This window comes from Muntiacus reevesi, chromosome 1 (genome assembly GCF_963930625.1).
Source record: "Muntiacus reevesi chromosome 1, mMunRee1.1, whole genome shotgun sequence".
Taxonomy (NCBI): Eukaryota; Metazoa; Chordata; class Mammalia; order Artiodactyla; family Cervidae; genus Muntiacus; species Muntiacus reevesi.
In genome coordinates, this window is record NC_089249.1 from 200,655,542 (window position 1) to 200,674,827 (window position 19,286).

The window sequence follows — 19,286 nt, forward strand, 5'->3', positions numbered from 1 at the left end:
TTTATGCGGGAGCTCCAAAGCAAGGATTTAGGAAATATGTGTACGCAGCCCACCTTAACCACAGGCGACTTTGGTCTGAAGAGGTCAGGGTAGGGTGCTAGACTCTGCCGCACCATCCCAAACTCCCAGCCTCCCTGGCTCAGATGCAGGCCCAACCCCCAATTATCCCAGGCCTGAGCTGCAAGCCCTGGAGAGGGAAGGAAGTGACCGACCCCCACAGCAACATTCCTCTGTGATGACGACAGTGTGCTCACTGCCCAGCCACCCCATCTGGAGGGCAGTTCTCTGGAAGTCACAGGGGACTCCCTCCCAAGGAGGCTGAGGCCTCTCTTACAGAGTGGGACTTCCTTCAGCTGGGGCATCAGCTTGACCTGGCCAGGCTATGGGGCAAGAACAGCTGGGGGCCCAGAGGGAGCAGCTCCCCTGGGAGCAGCTCAGAAGGCCACAGGGGCCACCCTGAATGCCTCTAACTCATTCCACTTCTTCATCCATTCATTAAGCACTCACCCGATATCCTCCTGTGTTAGCCCCATCAGAGGCTCTCAGGACCCAGCAGGCTGGACTAGGCAGGCAGGGCCACACCCTCACGGGGCTCCAAGACAGGCTCCAGCACACACACACAAAGGATAATTTCAGCAATGATAAGTGCTATGAAGACAATGATAACAGTTATGAAGACAACACAACAAGCCAGTGTTACAGTTGGAGACCTCGGCCCTTTGAGGGGGGGGCCTCCACACTCCTGACTCCTCCAGCCTGCATACAGTCCGGTCTTCGCATGCAAGTGTAGCCCCTGCATCCACACCGCACCACGCTCCCTTAGGAGCGAACGCCGCCCGGGAGGAGGCTGGGGGCAGGTGCATGCAGGTGGGGCTTTTCCAAGGCCGGTTTTCCCCGGCTCCCGCTGGAACTTCCAGAGGGCCACGGGCCCGCGACACTGGACACCCGCCCGTCCCCCTCCTCCTCCTGCATCCGCAGCTCGCGAGCCTCTGCGCTCCCGGCGAGGTTCCCGGAAACTCCTCGATTTCCCTGTCGCCGCCGCGTTTGCAAGAAACCGAAACCCAGGCCCCGCCCCCCGCGCCAGCCGGGAGCTGGCAACTGGGGCCTCCGCCCGGGGCTGGGTCAGAACTGGGCGGCCGGAGCGGCCCCTCCCGGACCGACGGAGCCGAGGTGGAGGAGGGAGGCCCTTCTGAGTGCCGAGGCTGCGCTCGGCGCCCGCCCCCTGCAGGTGTCGTTCCCAGCGGCTCAGCACCGCCCGCGGGAAAGCTGCAGTTCTAACCCGATCGTTCAGGTTGCATCCGATGGCGGAGTGCCCAGCGAGGGGGGGGTGGGGGGCAAGCAGCACAGCCTCCCCTGCAACAATGTAGAGGTGGGCGCCATTTGTGTGCGCCTACTGTGCGTCCGCCAAACCAGGGGAGGGGCGCAGGGGGGATAAGGAGGAAGGGCAGGGGCGTTTACAAAGAGCTCTGTACTCCGACTCTGCACCCCTTCATCGTGGGGGGCGGGGGTAGGGCGGGCACAGAGCAGTTTGGCAACTTGCTCCAGATCACACAGCCTGTAGCTGCGAAGCTGGCTGCAAACCTGTGGCCCGCAGCGGGAGGCTGGGCGAAGAAGGAGGAAGTGCCCCGGCCGGCTGCCGGCAGGTGAGCTGCCTGGCACGGGCGGGGCAGCCAGCTGCGGAGGGGGAGGGGCGGTCCCAGGCCGCCACCCGGGCCGCGAGGACTGGAGGCTTTGCTTTTCTCCTTCCCTCCCTCCCTTTCCAGGAAGCCGGCCAGCCCAGAGCCGGCCGCTCACCCCAACTCACCCCCAGCCTGGGCCGAGCAGGAATGTGGAAGTTGGCCGGAAGAGCTTGCGCCCCCTCCCCTCCAAAAACACACCCATCTCAGACCCCGGGAAGCGTGAACTTGGGTCACCTAGGGCGAGGGGCTCCAGACCGGGACTCGATTACCCAGGACGAAGTAGGGGTGCTGTTACCCCCAGCAAGGCCAAGAAGCCTGCCAGGGGCGCTGGCCGTAGTGCAAGACCCACTGGCGGGGGTGGGGTGGGAGTAGGAAGGGTGGAGGAGGGTGCAGGTCCCATCCAGCCCCACTCCGGGTCACGGCCACTGAGCCTGGCCACAGAGCTTCAGCCCCGCCTCGGGGCCCCTTGGGGTGGTTGGAGAGCCGAGGCTGCTTTTCCTCCCAACGCAGTGTTTATAAGAAATGAAACTGCAGAGGGCATCAGCGGCAGCCCACACTGACACCCAGCTCCCGCTCCGGGGTTCCGGTCCCGGAGCGCTGGAGCAATCCTCGGCCCACTCTTATATCGCCAGACCCCTAGTGCTTTCCCAGTCAGCTGCAGCCTCCCACTCTGCGTTTAGTATTTTTATAACAGCACAACGTGTATTCTGCTGTGTCATACACCATTTTTGCCTGACTTGTGAGAGGGGAGGGGCTAGTCTCGTGCCTGAGCACATCTCCAGGGCCAAACCTGGAAGTGACCCAGAGCAGGAGTGCCATTCATATTTGTTGAATGAATTAAAAAACGACTTTCTTCATCTCCAATTAGGCTCATTTCAGCTAGGGTGATGATGCCTAGATTCTAACTTAAAGCTTTGGGTTGCTTTTAGATTATTTTATGCCTGACTTTGTGTTCTGCGCTTCATAGTTTAGGACTGCCCTGCTTCCAAGTTGCTGTGAAAATAGATGATGGCTGGGATGGACTTTTAGCATCAAAGATAGCCCTCCCTCTGGACCTGGGGGGTGAAATGCCTGCTGGGTTTCATCTGCTTTGGGGACTGTGGCCTCTTCTCTGGGTGGCAGGCCCTACAGGGGCCCAGGGCTGCACTACTCTCAAAAACCTAGTTAATGCCTTGCTAGGTCCTGTACTTCAGGATTAACTGGAACCCACCCTGGGTGGTGAACACTGAGAGCCTCTGAGAGCCTGAGAGAGGGGACTGGAAGCATGATTTGGTCCATCGAGGAAAAGGTTTCCAGATAGCTGATCTTGCCCTCAGCAGCCTGATTGCAAAGGTGGTTCTGCCCGCCAGTCAGCCTCACTGCCAGCCCAGAAAACTCCAGACCCTAGTACAGAACAGCTGCAATAAATGTACCCTTACTGAGTGACGGTATAGAAGGAAGGTATCCTTGAGTGAGACCCTGCTCTGGAGCTAACTCCAGCTGCAGTGTGAGGAGCCCTGCAGAAAACCCTCGGGTCTCTTGCAGAAAAACCAGACTTTGGGACTTCCCTGGTGGTCCAGTGGTTAAGACTTTGTGCTTCCACTGCAGGGGGCATGGGTTTGATCCCTGGGAACTAAGATCTTGCATAATGTTCAGCTGGTAAAAAAAACAAAAAACAAATGCAGACTTTGTTCCACAGAGAATCACCACCCAGAAGGTGATAAGTAGAAGAGAAAAGACAATATGAAAGTTGAGGGCTAGGGGGTTTTGAGGAGGGGAAGGATTTCTGGTTGGCTGCTTTGGAGATGCTTCATAGAAGACCAGGCATTTGCTCTGGGCCTTAAAACAGAGACTAAAATTGAAGCGGGGGGAGTGGGGGGGGCAGCAGGTAAGGTGAGTGATGCAAGTATCCTAGGAAGTCAGGGATGAGGAGCAAATGGAAAGAGCAAAGACAGGGGAAAAATACAAAGTGTGTTTAGAGAATGGAAATACAGTGAAAGGTTCATGCATTACTGTGAGTACATGTCATTTGAGTAATGTCTTACACTTGAGAAAGGAATTTGATAGTCTATATAATTTCTTTCATCTTTGTAACAATCAGGACAGATGCGCAGAGAGTACTTCTATTTTACAGATGAGAAAACTGAGATCCAGAGAAGGACAGTAACTTGCCTGAGGTCACACAGGAAAGTGGCAAAAAGCACAAGAATGCAGCTTCACAACTCAAATTCTGTGTTATCTTTCCATGGCCCTATAGTCCAAGGGTAGGGGAGTTGTGGGACAGAAGGTTGGAATGGGACCTTGGGACCAGAGTCAGCAGTGAATTGAATGTGGGGCTAAAGAGTCTAAGGGAACTCACAAAGCTTCCGTGCGTACCCTAAATGTTAGGGAGATCATCAAAGTTACAGAAATAATTCTAGTGCAGAGGTGACTTGGAGGGCAGGCCAGGCAGAGAGGCACTCCCAGGGGGAGGCTGTGGCAACAACAGTCTGATCCTCAAATGTGAAAGCAGGACTTGATGTAGGGAAGAAAAACCCAGAGGACCAGGTGAGGCCAAGGGGGGAGGAGGATGGGAAAGACTTCACCAGAGAGGGAGCTGGGACTAGGAAGAAATGTGCTGGGGGCAGTGTGGAAAGGGGAGGCCAAGAGTTGTTTGCTGTGTGCGGAATCTGTGGTTAGGTTTGTAGGGGAGCAGCCAGAAGGCAGCCACAGCATGGTTTTGGAGGTCACCTGCCCAAAGGGGATGGCTGGAAGTACAGAAGAGTATTTTGAGTCAGAAATGTGGAAAGGCAAGCCCCGAATTACTGACAGAAACCTAAAAAGGACAAAATGCGTCTGTCCAGCTTCACAAGGAATGTGTGATACATTTTAGAGTGGGATTCATCAAGAACAGTTACATAAAAATGTGAGATGCTTAAACAGGGGTTAGCTTTATTTCACTGATTTGAAATATAGCACCCCCAATCATAATAAGCATCAAGAGTATGTAAGAATCCCTAAAGTTAAAAAATTAAAAAAAAAAAAAAAGTCAAAGAACACTTCAAAAATGTAAAATGACAATTTCACTGGTAAATACTAACACTGGGGAATTTCTCCTTAGCAAAAAAATGATTGGTGTGTGCAAAGATTTAGCTACACAGTGCTGTCTGTATTATGAAAAAATGGAAATAACCTAAATGTCCTACAATAGGGGATTAATTGGGTAAATTTTTATTTATCCTTATGGTAGAATAATATATACCCATTATAAATGATATTGCAGAAGTACATTTCATGACACAGAAAGATGCTCATTAGAGATGTATACATACAAATGATTATCTATGAATTAAAATTCTTATTTTAAAGCACACTTGACTCTCTCCTGTTGCCTTCCCAAGGTCAATGTCTCAGACGACATCAAATGCAAACTTCACTTCCCTAATCTCACTCTGCATTTTCCAGCAGCTATGTCAGGTTCCTAGGGGTAGGACAAGCACCCATTTGCTGCACAGAAAACAGACTTAGCAACTCAGGAGCCACTTGTTTTCTTCTCTTCTTGCTTGAAAGGTGTTGGTTTCTGTAGTGCATTCCCACTCCCTCCTGTCATTTAAAGCACCCCAACCCTTCTCCCCCTTCCAGGGCCTCAGCACCTTGCATTTGCTTAACACCCAGGTAGCCTCATTCCTCACAGTTTCTCCTGTCTCTCTGCCTCTCAGCTCTCCCAGCCATCAGTATCTGGGAGACAGCTCTGACCCATTCCTATTGGTTTCCTGGGAACCAAGCGTGGCCTTAGTCACAGCATCAGATTCTGGTGTACCAGAATTGAATTAACCCATCCATTTCCTCTGTGGGAGGAAAGCTATAGTGTGACTGACAGGTGGAATGGTGCATCCACATGTCTGTTTATAGCCTGAAACATTGCAATGGGGTGTAGTTATGGAGGGAGAGCTGGGGTGACCGGAATGATACAACCAACCTGAACTGGAAGAGAGATTTACTTCTGAGTCAGCAGCTTTGGGGAGATGAAGGAAGAAGCCTGCTGGCCAGAGCTCTGGAGAGAAACATGAACATCCAGCCCGGCCTCTAGGAGTACAAGTAGGGCATGGTCTAGTTGTAAGCACAAGAGTTCGATAGCTGTCACTCCCAAAGCACCTGGGACCTGGACTCCCCAACCTTTTAGCTAGACCCATGGCCTTGATCAAGGTAAGCAATTACCCCATTTGCCCAGAATCTCTCTGGACCAAGCCCTGAGGCCCCAGAAACTAAACCAGTGCTGCCAGGGAAGGCTCTCAGGCAAGGGCCACTTGAGGCTGTGGAGGTGGCCTAAGGCAGGAGTGCTAGGAGGAACCAAGGTTACCCCACCCCCGACCCCAACTCAGCAGTCCTGGCTTCTCTGAAACCCTTCTCTCTTTCCCTAAGGCCAGCAGTGGGGCAGTCCCAAGGATGCAGATGGAGAAGCGGAAGAGGTCTCTCCTGGTCACAGAATCTGGCAGGGGCCTCGAAAACCACGCATCATCTGCTGCCCAAGTAGGGCATGATGTTTCACAGACATCATCTCTGTCACGGTAAAGCAGCAAAGTAGGGCTATTGTTTTGGAGTTGAGGAAACTACAGCGGCCAAACTGGGATTTCTTCTTGGCAGCCCCACGCAGGGTAGGCTTGGCTTTACTTCCCCGGGGAAGGTGAACCCCCCGGAGGTGGGCCACCCCTCGAAAAGGGGACAGTTTGAAAACCGAAACCCTCCCTTGACACCCATTAACGGGCTTGAGGAAGCAGGTTGGTTTTCAAGGACTCAATCCTTGAGTCCACTCTGAACAGGACGGCAGGTGCCGGGGTGACCCCCTCACTGGGGCTGGAAGACAGAGATCCCGGGGGCATCCCCAGGAAAGAAGGGCAAAGAGATGGCCTCAGGAGCTAGCAGGCTGGGTGAGCGCCGAGTGAGGGGAGTAACTGCGGGCCGGGGGCGTTCGACTTTCCAGGAGCGCTTTCTCTCGGGTGCGCTGGTATGGGGGTGGAGTGGGAGCCGGCGGGGCGGGCCCGCGATCGCCCCGGGGCGGCGGCGCCAGGCCGGAGGGGGTGGGGAGGGGCAGCCGCCCTGTACTTCCCCTTCGCCGCTAGCTCTACAACAGCCTGATTTCCCCGAAATGATGAGGCGGCGCTGGCCAATGGGCGTCCTCTCGGCTCTTTAGGAGGCGGGGCCCAGCCTGGGCTGGGGGAATCCCGCTAAGTGTTTAGATTCTCCGCGGCGCCGCGGTTCAGGCAGAGCGCGCCACTCCTTCGTCGAGGCAGGACGTGCACCCAAGTCGGGCTAGCAGAGGCAGCGAGAGCCGTGCCAAGTCAAGGCCAGCCGTGCCCAGCGGCTCCGCGACCCGGGCATCCTTTGCCTTCTCCCCGTTCCCACTGGAATCGCGCTCCTAGCGCTCTCAAAAAGCAGCCCTCGCCGGGACCCTCGGTTGCTGCCGTCGGATAGCGTTTGCTGTCGAGGTGAGCCCGCCTTCGCCGCAGGGGGCACCGGTGGCATCGGACGAAGGCGCGCTCGGGGCACCAGGAAGTGGGGGACGAAAACCCCTGCCGGGAGAGCGACGGGCCCCCGCGCGGGCTCGGGAGGGCGCTGGAGGAGCCGCAAGCAGCTGTGAGGGGAGGGCGGGCAGCGGCGTGGACCGCCCACCCCGCCGAGGTTGTCCGTGCCTGGCCGCTGTCGCAGACCTGTGTGCGCGAAGCCGCTGGCGGCCTCTGGGTGGCCCTGTGTGTTCGTTGCGCGCATCCGAGGGCTGTGCGGGGGGTTCGAGTGTATATCAGCGTGTGGGCGCCCTTTGCTCCCCGCGCCGGCTTTTCGGCGGTTCCAGCTCAGGCTCAGGCCCCAGGTTTCAGGCTGTCTTCTGCAGGTGGCGGGGGCTGGGGCTGGCTGCGCTGGGAGGTTGGAGGGCCTCCCGGAGCCGCGGGAAGAGGCGCCACAGGTGTTCTTTGGGCCACTTCACTCGAGGAGGGCAACCAGGTCGAAAGGGTTAGCGTGCGTGCCTTGGCACTGTGGCTGTCAGGAAGGCATAGGATAGATTGGGGGGTGGTGGTGACCAGGATGCAGGGTGATTGTTCATTAGGGAAGGTGCACGGCTAGTGACAACAGCTCAAACAGGAAAATTTCTTGGCATCAAGCAAAAGAAGCCCTCTCTTCCCAAATAATTTGAATTTGGGGAGAAAAGTTCTAGTACTTAGATATCTGTGTGTTTTGTCTCTTTTCCTTAACATAAATCTTGAAAGTGTCACTTGGCATGTCTGTCTCCTCCCAAGACTGTCTAGGAGGGGTTGAGGGAAGGAGTGTGTTGCTCAAGATGCTGAAAAGATTTGGAGGACGGTTTTATTAGAGAGAAAGTCTTCTTCAGCATGATTGTAGTACTTGGTATCTAGATGAGGGCAGGAGAGGGTAACTGAATGACCTGGGGTGGGGCTGGGTAGTGGCCAGGGACTGCTCAACAGACTCCAAGTAGGAGCCTTCTGTCTTCTCTTCACAGACAACATGCCCATCACTCGGATGCGCATGAGACCTTGGCTAGAGATGCAGATTAATTCCAACCAAATCCCAGGACTGATCTGGATTAATAAAGTGAGTGTTACTCTTTGGATTTTTCTGCCACTGTTTTAACCTATGTTCTTTAGGGGTCCAAAGCTTCAGATGCAGTTCAAAAAGGGAAGTGATAGGGAGTAGGTAGATGTATTTCCCAGTGGATCCTGCAGGGAGTGTGTAAGACCCAGCCCAGGCAGGGCCCCACTGGCTGCCTTCTGCCCACCTCCCTTCTTGAGGTGTGCATGGGGCATCCACCTGAGGTCACTTACAGTTTTCCAGTAGCAAGATTCTCCCAGCATCTGCAGAGCCAAAGTTCTGGCCTGTACTGAGGGAGACCTCTACAAGCACACACAGCCTTCTAGAGGGCTCCACTTGGGCAGATAGGAAACAGAGAAGTGGGCACTGCTGGCAGGAAGAGGTGGCTGACCCAGGAGGTGACCCAAGAATTAATCTTGCACCAGTTGTCCAGACCCAAGTGGCCTCTTGCTGTTTAAAAAAGAACAACAGACCCTGAAGGCTTAGTAGTACTAATTGTATTCATAATAATAGCTAATGCTTACTATGCTCACTTACTAGGAGTGAGCAGGGCACCATGTTAAGTATGTTACTTACACTGTGTCATTTAATCCCCAAAGTAGCCATGTGAGGAAGATTTTACTAATATCTCCATTTTCAGATGAGGAAACAGGCACTGAGAGGTAGATAATGAGATCACACAAAAAGCGATAGAGCCAAGATTTGAACCTGAGCAACCTGACTCAAAAATCCATACTGTTAACCACCAGTAATGATAACAGTGGGACCTTAGCTTTTATATTTGTTACTGTGGTGTTTTTTTTTTTTTTTGCTCCCATTTCATGAAAACCAGTGAGGGATAAAGAGGTACAGTGTCAATGCCAGGGTCACACAGGTAGGCATCATCCAAGCCTGGTCCTGGGCTCCTGCAGGTATATGACCAGGACCCCCTTTGTAGGAGCCAGTGTTCATAGTTGTTCTGAGAAGCCCCATATAATGGACCAAGTTCTCACTTCCATGTTGGTGCTGACAAGCCAGAGAGAAGCATCCAGGGGTCCTCTGTATGGATCCTAGTACATCTGTAATGAGCAGAAGGAGGTCTTTGCTGACCTGATGATGCCATAGCTCATCAGAACCCAGAGCCTCTTCTGAGAGATCCAGAGAGATGGACCAGTCTGTTTAGGCCATTGTCGGGATTGGTCAACCCCAGCCAGATGTCAGGGTGAAAAAGGGAAGTCAGTCTTTTCCCAGACCTGGGGGGCTGGGCAGATTAAGGCCCAAAGCCTGTGGTCTCTGAGCTGACACAGGCTTGTGTGCTGTGTAGGAGGAGATGATCTTCCAGATCCCATGGAAGCACGCTGCGAAGCATGGCTGGGATATCAACAAGGATGCCTGTCTGTTTCGGAGCTGGGCCATTCACACAGGTGAGTGTGCTGGACTCTATAGCCTAAGAGGAGCTGGAAAGAGAGAAGGGGAGGCACTTCTGTTAACACGGAGGATCTTCACTGGGGTCTCTGAGTTCCCTGAGATGTACATAATTCAGGGTGGGCAGGGAGCAGGCCTTTGTTTTGGGGGAGAGGTTCATCATTTCAGCAAGTTCACAAAGGAATTTATAAAGCCAAAATCTTAAAAAGTGTGGCTTCATGGAGTTTGTGGCTGAATTAAAGTTCTCCCTGGCAAAAGCAGTGGCAAGCATGGACACGGAAAAAGATCCAGGCCTTCCTTTTTCTTAATGTTGACCAATGGTCCTGGGCCCATCTTGTTGGCAGCCTCCTTTTATCCTTCAAGGATGGGGCTCTTGGCCCATCTTGGACCACTCAGTCCCCCTATCAGTAAATATTCTTTGTTGCCTACTCTGTGTCCTCTCCCATGTTTGGAACTATCAGATAAGCACCAGTCCCTTCTTTCTGGCTGCTGACAGCCAAAGAGGGACTGCCTTGATCTGTGACAAAGATAGCACTTTGGGCTTGGGCTCTCTAGTGCTTCTGGGTAGGCCTTTCCTGGAGGCTTGCTGGATGTATCAAATGCCCAAGTCTGGGCATTTGAGAAGCCCAGGACCTGCACCAGTGTCATCCAGGAATACCTGCTGGTTTGATCATTGTGGATCTCTGGCAGCATGCAAGCTTTAGGGATACCCTTGTCTTTGTCCTTCCGAGCCAGGGCACAAATGAGGATTCCCACCTATAGCCCTGATGATCCTCTCCACCTTTCCTGCCCACTAGGCCGATACAAAGCAGGGGAAAAGGAGCCGGATCCCAAGACCTGGAAGGCCAACTTTCGCTGTGCCATGAACTCCCTGCCAGATATTGAGGAGGTGAAGGACCAGAGCAGGAACAAGGGCAGTTCAGCTGTGCGGGTGTACCGGATGCTCCCACCCCTCACCAAGAACCAGAGGAAAGGTACCCAAAGGGCTCTGGGTCCTGGGGAAGCCCTCAGGGAGAGAGGGAAGGAGGAGGAAGGGCAGCTGGGGCCGGCATGCCTGCCTCTACCAGTGCTGGGCTGACAGCCTATCTCCCCCACAGAGAGAAAGTCCAAGTCCAGCCGAGACGCTAAGAGCAAGGCCAAGAAGAAGGTGAGTGTGATCCTAAGCAGTTAGCCTTTGGTTTCCTGAGGGTCAGGGTGGGTGGTGAAAGGAGTGCCACAGCAAGCCTAGGCCTAAGCGTCTTTCTCCTTCTACAGCCATATGGGGAATACAGCCCCGATACCTTCTCTGATGGACTCAGTAGCTCCACCCTGCCCGATGACCATAGCAACTACACAGTTCGCAGCTACATGGGGCAGGACCTGGACATTGAACGGACTCTCACTCCAGGTGAGGAGGGCTGGGGCTGTCAGGGAACCGCATAGATTGGTGGGAAGGCTCTTACTCCTGGATCTAGCAGGCACTGAGCTTGTGGATGGTGGCCTGTTGGAGCAGGCTATAAGTGGGGGCGGGGGATGCGGGGGATGCTGGGTATCCTGGCAAACTAAGACAGCACACAGCTCTGACCCTCAGTTTCTGTTGTCCTGAAGCGCTGTCACCGAGCGTCAGTAGCACTCTCTCTATCTGGCCCATTCCAGTGGAAACTGTGCCAGACAGCACCAGCGACCTGTACAACTTCCAGGTGTCGCCCATGCCCTCCACCTCCGAAGGTTCGTGCTTCTGGGGCCTGGCCTTCCTGTTGGGGTCCAAGGAGGGGTTTCCTGAGGGAGAAAAGACGCTCAGAACTCCGCTTGGCACTGAGCTGACTGGTGGGCTGGCGCGGAGAGGGAAGAGGTGGGAAGAGGTGTGGCTTCAGGGTTCAAGAGGCTGAGTCACCAGGACAGCGTTTTGTTCTGTAATCTTCATGGCAGGCAGACATCTGCTGGGAGGCCAGTGTGTGTGTGTTTTGGGGGAGTGGGGGTGAAGGGGCAGGGGGACCGGGTGGGCTAGCACTTCAGGGTGAGCCTGGCTGACCTCAGCTAACCTCTCTGCTGTTCCCCATCCACAGCTGCAACAGATGAGGACGAGGAAGGGAAATTAACTGAGGACATCATGAAGGTAAAAGCCCCTTCCTTCCTCCTTTGGTGCCCTTTAGAGGTGGCTACTTCTCAGTGAGGGCTTCCAAACTGGAGGGTAGGCAGCTGCTGCTGTTGTGACCTGTTGGCTTGCATAGTCCGACAAGTGTCACATCCATGTGGTTGGGGACCACTGGACTTTTTGGCTGACGGGAAAGAAACACTGGGAATGAGGGCAGGAGGGAGGCTGGGTTTCTGACATGCTGTCCTAAAGCAGGCTTCAGATAGCTCTGACTCAGCTCCCATCAGTGCTGGGTCCCTGGCCCGCGTCCTCCGCCCCAACATGCCCCAGTCCTGTTAGTTTGGGAAATGCACATCAGGTTTCAATAATCAGCCTCTGGGATCTGTAACATGATGGCTTTTTTTTTTTTTTTTTTTAAGCAAATTATTCTCCAGGTTTTTTTCTGTTTCAGTTTTTAAAATAAATACAAAAAAAAGTTTTTGCAGTAGCTGTACCCAGGCTGTGTTCCTTCAGCATAGAAAAATGGAGACATGGGCATAATTCCCTATCTCTAGCTGAAATTTCTAGGCGTCTTTTCTTAGCATGTTAACCATTGCTGTAAGCCACCCTCCCAGTTGGTATGTCCTTACTCTATAGAGAGGGAGGTCTTGGAGATTCTATGCCAGAAGGTAGATGTGGGAATGTTAGCCCAGGGCAGACCCTCACCTCCAGACCTCTATCCTAACTGCACTCCGCATCTGTATCCATCTGAGAATATGAAAATAGCCAAGGACCTGATCCTGGCTGGGAAGCTTTGGCTCATTGCGGGCAGGGCCAGAGGATGAGTCCGTACTGGAAGTGAGCTGATGGCTTCTTATTTATCTGTCCCCAGCTCTTGGAGCAAACAGGGTGGCAGCAGACAAGCGTGGATGGGAAGGGGTACCTGCTTAATGAACCCGGGGCCCAGCCCACCTCTGTCTATGGAGAGTTCAGTTGCAAGGAGGAGCCAGAAGTTGACAGCCCTGGGGGTAAGACAACCCTGGATCCAATATAGTTTCTCAAAGATGGGAAAAACCATGGAAGTGGTGGGGGAGACTTGGGGGCAGGACGAGACAGCAGCAGAGGTAAAGCATCCTTCTTAAATTCATCGGGGTACAGACAGCTTGCAGACTGGCTGTGGCTCCCAGGCCCTCAGGTTTGCCTAAGATGAGGCTGCTGAGGGGTGGACAGCAGGAGCTGCTGTGTCTGTGCCTTCCAGGAATGGGCTGGAGGGTTGGTGGGGTGGGGGAACACACCTGCCTCCTCACCCCTGTCCTCACCCCACCTTCTTCATATCTTCTAGGGTATATTGGCCTGATATCTTCAGATATGAAGAACATGGATGCCAGCTGGTTGGACAGCCTGCTGACCCCGGTCAGACTGCCCTCCATCCAGGCCATTCCTTGTGCACCATAGATGGGCCCCCTGGCCTCCTTTGACTCCTTTAGGTGACAGGGCCTGGCATCATGGTGGCGGTGGTGCAGAGAAGCAGGAATCCTGTGGCCCCTTGATATGATGAAGTGTGACCCCACTGCTGGCCAAGGATGAAGCCTCCTCGGGACAGTGGCCCCCTGCAGTCCGGCAGGGCAGGGTCTGGACTCATCTTGTGGGGTAAAGCTGGCCCTGCCTCCTGGGAAGATGGGGATCTGAGATCGGCGTGTCAGATGGCAGTCTCAGACAGGAGTCAGCCTCCAGCTTTCCCCTCTGCGCCCCACTGCCTGGAGAGGGCTTTGCTATCCCTGAGCTGGCCCGAGGGAACGGACCAGTGACCTCAGAAAACATGGCATCGACTCCAGGGCTGGCTCTGCACTAAGAGACAATTGCACTAAGTGGATCCTGTTCCCAAAGTGACCGCCTCCCCTCCTAGCTGAGCCCTGGGGACTGTTCCAAAGCCAGTGAAATGTGAAGGAAGAATGGGGTCCCTGTGGGACAGTGCCCCCCCTGCCTCAGAGGAGCTCTGCCCTGCTCCCTGCTTCGGCTGAGGGGCTTGTGAAAAAAACCTGGCACTTTTTCTTGTGGACCTTGCCACGTTTCTGATCAGAGGTGTACACTAACGTTTTCCCAAGCTCTTGGCCTTCGCATTTATTTATACTGTGCCTTGCCCTGCACCCACGTGCCCCCTCAGGCAGGCCCCGGCAGCCCCCAGCAGGCCCAGAGAGGCAAGCGTGAGTGCCTTGGTGTGATTTAAAATTGGAAATACCATCTGACCACTAAGTCTTGTGTGACCACACATGTACATGTGTGTAGATATGTACATTTGTCTTTTTATAAAAACTGTATTGTTTATAAGGGTTGTGGCCTTTTATTTAGAGGTAAATTATAGGTGATTTTACTTTTCATAGACACATTATGATGGATTCAGTGTTGGCATCCTGCCTGAGCTTAACTTTGGGATGAGTGGTAACACACCTTTTGTGAAATCCTTTCAGTTGCGGTCATGGAGAAGATGGCAGGAGAAAGGACAGTTGTGGCACAGGTACATGTTCATGTAAATACAGTCATTGCCCTTGGCTATACAGATAGAGCTATGAGTTGACCTGGGGCTCCTGGGGCCCAAGGAGTGTTAGGTTTGAGTTCTTCTGAGGAATGTGCCATCAACTAATGTTTTGCTATAAACTCAAATTGCAAGTGTACTCAGGTGCTACTTCACAAAGTTATCAGTTAACACAGCATGGTCATCATCAGATCAGACACCAGCCCCATAAAGATCCCTGAGGCCTTCTATGCTGAGCATAACTTGCTGTCCGTTTTCTGCAGTGATGGGAATGTTCTCTGTCTGTGTTGTCCACTACAACAGGCAGTGGTATAGTCACATGTGCTAAACCAAACACTTGAAATGTGGCCAGTACAATGGAGGAACTGGATTAAAATTTTTTTTGGCTGTGCTGCTCGTATGCAAGATCTTGGTTCCTGGACCCAGGATAGAACCCATGCCCCCTGCAGTGGAAGTTTGGAGTCCTAATCAGTGGACGCCAGGGATTTCCCTGGATTTTTAAAGTTTCATTTAGTTAGTTAAAATTCAAAAAGCCACATGTGGCCAGTGGCTACCATATTGGACAATATAGGAAGATACAGGATTGGGAACAGATTTGAGGGGCAGGGGCTGGGGTAGCTGGAGGACACGGGACTGGGACTGGGGACTATTCACCTGACTGTTCAAAAGTATTTTACTGTTTTGACAGTCAATAATAACTGGTGCTGAAAATCAGCCCTGCAGTGTACTGTGTAACAGCTCCATGCACAAATGTGTTAGGAGAATCTTGGATAACTTACATGAAGCAGAAGTCCTTATTGCACATCTTTTCAGGGTTCTGGCTAGGCTAACACACACAGAATCTCTGGGTGAAGAATCAGGACAGTGTTTCTGAAAACTGCAGGTTGGGAATCACTGATACAAGGCAATGAAGGACCGATTCAGAGGTCTGGAAATGGGCTTTTCTCATTTCTCTCTGCAGGCTGGCTCTAGGGCTAAACAGCACCCAGCAGTAGGCAGGCCAGCCCAAGAAAGCCAGCAGGCATCACTAGTATCCTCCAGGGAATGAAGCCATGGCGGTGAAGGGGTTGCTCAGGAAAATCAAGACCATATTCTTGGTCTGAGAAACCCCTTGTTGGGCCGAGCTGTCTGGAAAGAGTGTGAGAGGGGGAAGGCTGAGTGGGAAAATAAAGAAAAAACTGGAAAATGGGTAAAAGTTCAGTCAGCCATTCTCTGCAAAGCTTATGAAGTATTGTTCCTTGAATGGCAGGTGGCCTCCTGCTGGGTAGGCATTCTACTTGTGGAGGTCTAGACATACTCGTTTCAAGTCCTGCCCATCAGAAGATCCACCTGGATCTTCCAAGAGTAACATCACCTGGCGACAGGAGAGGAATAAGGACTTTCCCAGCTCTTCCAGGGCCCAGCCCTTACTGTGAAAAATAGTATTGGGGGAGGCCAGCCTTCTATGGCTTCTAACTGGGGGCTTGACAAGGTCTAGTGGGTGGTTTTTCCAACTAATGATGGCTGGAAGTAGTGTGAAGCCAGGTAGATCAGACCTAGGAGGGATGTCGGGGAAGGCATGCAACCCAGAGCAAACAGCAGGGACCTCAGACTTAATCCCTGATAGTAAGTAGGCAGTGGATATGCCGAAGTCCCAGGTAGGTATGGATATCTCTCACGTTTTAGTACACAAAGTTCATCACTTATAAGTTTCCAAAATGGGAAAGGAATTCCATCAATGAGCTCCCAATCTCTAGAGCCAAGATGGAGTTTCTAGAGTAATGGTCTCCAACTCTTCATACCCTAGGCATCTGAGACAACTGGAACCAACTCCTTGGAATCTCCAGAAGGGACCCCAAAAATATCCTCCTCCCCATCACAAGGGAGCTGGGTCCCAGTGGCCAGACCTGGAGGGGTAGTGTGAGATGGAGCCAGATTTTCCAGGATGGCGAGTTATCTTACCACACCCCACCACGCCTGAGGAGAAAAAGGAAAGTCCAATGCTCACTTAAGGATGATGGCAGGTGACACTAACTCATTAGCCAAATAGTGCCTGAAATGGAGCAACATCAGTATAATCTGTGTCAGATTTGGGAATAATAATTTAAATTCATTTGAAGAAGAAAAAAAATAATAAATTCATTTGAAGAACCTGCCAATGCTTTTGTGGCTTACTCGCAAGAACTTCAGTTGAAGCACTAATGGTAGAAGCTCTTGGCTGAGTGACTAGGAGTTCATAGAAAGATCTGCTTTGCGGGGGTTGTGATAACCTCATTGTCATGAAGGACCACCTTCCAATGGGATAAACCAACAAAGCAGGATTCAGGCACGCCGGGCAGAACTGCCAAGTCTACAGATGTTCCAGGGTGTTTCTGGTTAGTGAAAGGAATTTCCTCGCCTTACTCTGAAGGTGTCCCTTTAATTGGGCTGTTATTCATCCAGCTCACTTGGCAACAGAAAGAAAGCTAGAGGCTAGTATGCTAGCTTCCTAGAAGACCTTTAGGGAAGACATGCCAATCATCCCTTTTTGACATATCAGTGTGCAGCATCTCTCAGTGTACTGTGTGCAAGATAAGCACTTTCTCAGATCTTTCTGGAAGTCTTGGGTGGGGACTGCCAAAGACAGAACTGAAGTCTTGGAAAAAGTCCTGTGCCTGGCTGGAGGTGGAGTCCTTTCCCCTGGAAGTGATGCCCCTAGGCTGGTGGGGCTGGGTCACACCCAGGCTGTCTGTCATTCCCTGGGAACATTTGGTCTTTTACACAGTCTGCACACATCCAAAAATCCTCGTGTGAGCAAGGTACGGGATTCCCCAGCAGCTGTGCTGGAGCACCCAGGAAGCTTTTGTCTGTCAGACGTAGTGACCTTTCTCAATTTGGGCACAGCTAACCCTCCCGTCACAACGACATTTGAAATTCATCAGAACTCTGCACTCACCTTTCCCACTCGTGCCAGTCAAAGGGGCAGAGACTTGCAGGGAGAATGAGGAGCTCATGTACTTCTTTTTCCAGGAGTCAAAGTACTGGGCAGAGTGAGGCTTGCCTTTGTCAGCCAGGGCTCGCCTGGGAGGCCAAGTCTAAGGCAGCACGAGGGTACACACGGCCACATGGTTTTCCCAGCTCTAGGCAGCTCCCAAGAGACCCATTTCTGCCCATTTCCTAGGGGTGGGGAGTCGCAGAAGAACCCCCTACTTCTGTAAGGTCAGCGGTGAGGCAGGCTGAGGGAGTCTATGCTGAGTTTAATTTAAACTGGGAAGATGCTGGAGGCAATGAGGCCAGGACGTGGGGACTGAGTATAAGGGGACAGACAGACGTCTGCTCACCGCAACATCCCTCATCCAGCTCCACAAGCTCAGAGAGGAGCAGAACTGACCAAGGACCTCAGAGTCCAGCTAGGTAATGGCAACATGCCCTGAGGGCTCACTTGCCAAGCTCCCTGTACACACCATGGCTCTGGCACCCCACTGCAGCCCCTGTTCATGGACACGGAAACCAAAGCTCAGCTGGCACGAGGCGCTTGTCCGGGATGATTCAGCTAATCAGCATGGGGCCTGGATTCCAACCTACATCTGTCTGCCCAGAGCCCAGACTGGTTCCACAGTGTCAGGCTGCCCAGAGAGGAGGAAACTGAGACCTCGGGAAGACGTCTGGGATAGCTTGCCTGGGGCAGCTAGTATCTCATGCACAAAAATCATTTGGAGATACGGAAGGCAGCAGAAGCTGCAGCTGCCCCAACACTGTGTGGGACCCCGTTCTTCAGCTCCCTGTCCCCACCCCAGGCAACGAGGCTGTGGGCCACCAGCCCCGGGGCCCCAGTGAGGTGAGGCTTGACTTGGTCCTAAAGGGAAGTGATGCAAATGCCCTGGAGGCCACCTGCAGTTCAGTGGGTGGGGCCCCCGAGGGTGGAACACAGACTGGCCTGTAACTTGGCCTCAGCGCAGGGCTTAGTCCTGCAAGTCTCTGTGAACCAGCTCCCAGCTCCAGGGGACTCCAGCCTGCTAGGTCTTAGCTCAGCCCTAGGGATCCAAGAGGACTTTTTCAGCTGCATTTCTGTCTGAGCAAGGCAACTGGGTCTCTCTTGTTCTGCTGTAAATCAGACTCTTTGCTAAGTCCTTGGGGCCCTCAGAGATCTGGACTCTGGCTCTGGGAAGGAGCCAAGCCTGTCAGTGGTACATCTTAACTCTCAGACACAAGGCTGGGGCCACCCTCTGGCTGTTTTGAGTCGACTCCTGGCTTTGTGACCCCTGGGAAAACCCAGCACCTCTGGCAGCCCTACATCAGGTGGGCTCTCAGATTCACTGGCAAGCTTCCTTCAGGAAAGGCCTCCCCCACCCTTCGGACTCCGCTGAGAGACAGCCAGGGTGCCGCTCAGCTCCATTTCTGGCCGTCTGCCTTTGACTGGTCTGGGTCCTTCTCCTTCTTTGTTCTCCTCTTTCCCTTGCCAGCCAGGTGGGTGTGGGGTACCTGGTTCCACCACCAACTTCTCCCTCACACTGTCAATCCCAAGTCGGCCGAGAACTATAGGGCAGGTGCACAACAGTTAAAAATATCCAGCCACACCTTTGCTCAGACAGGTGAAGGGGTACGCTTGGGATCATAGTTCAGGAGCAAGGTAAGTGGCCCAGGCCATCTGAGTCCTCAGGTCGGGGTTGGGGGGAGGAAATTGTGTGTCAGGCTTCTCTGAGAAAGCTGACTTCATGGAACGAGGAAGTTGTGTGGTTGTGTGGAGCTGGTCTTTAGGGATCTGGTAGGTGAATAGGGAGTGAGGCAGTCATTATGCCAGAAGAGCAATTGCATTCTTTAAAACTGAGAGAAGTCAAGAAGTCCTTTCATGTTGTCCATACAACGGCGATGGTAAACTGGGGTGGAGCTGCTGCCCTTGCCTGTGGGAGGTGGAACGTGGTTGCCTCTGATGAGGGCTCAGAGCTCCCCTTCCAGTGCTTCTTCTGAGCTTGCCAGGTGGAGGGGTGTGGCAGAGGAGGGCCTGAAGGATGTTCAAACTTCTAAGACTCAGAACAGCATCTGAAAACAGTTCATTGCCACACTTCTGCCATGAACTGTCAAGCCACTTGAGTTCTCCTCC

At 53.0% G+C, this 19,286-nt stretch overlaps 2 protein-coding genes across 4 annotated transcripts in view; one reads left to right on the forward strand and one right to left on the reverse strand.

Annotated features, from left to right (window-relative positions):
• Window positions 1–19,286, reverse strand: part of RAD50 (RAD50 double strand break repair protein) — a 257,110-nt gene that overhangs the window by 171,414 nt on the left and 66,410 nt on the right. The window lies entirely within an intron of this gene.
• On the forward strand, window positions 1,628–14,617 carry IRF1 (interferon regulatory factor 1). 3 transcript variants are annotated; one of them, XM_065918135.1, is made up of 11 exons: window positions 1,628–1,643; window positions 6,060–6,205; window positions 8,149–8,240; window positions 9,541–9,640; window positions 10,439–10,615; window positions 10,739–10,788; window positions 10,896–11,028; window positions 11,277–11,348; window positions 11,687–11,736; window positions 12,587–12,722; window positions 13,037–14,617. In XM_065918135.1, exons 2-11 carry the CDS (start codon window positions 6,175–6,177, stop codon window positions 13,147–13,149), a joined length of 954 nt encoding a protein of 317 aa, XP_065774207.1. In that variant the 5' UTR covers window positions 1,628–1,643; window positions 6,060–6,174; the 3' UTR covers window positions 13,150–14,617. The 3 variants fall into 3 exon arrangements, with proteins under 3 accessions (XP_065774207.1, XP_065774205.1, XP_065774206.1); XM_065918133.1 differs by lacking the exon at window positions 1,628–1,643 and having other exon boundaries at window positions 6,070–6,205; window positions 11,229–11,348; XM_065918134.1 differs by lacking the exons at window positions 1,628–1,643; window positions 6,060–6,205 and adding an exon at window positions 6,750–7,123 and having other exon boundaries at window positions 11,229–11,348.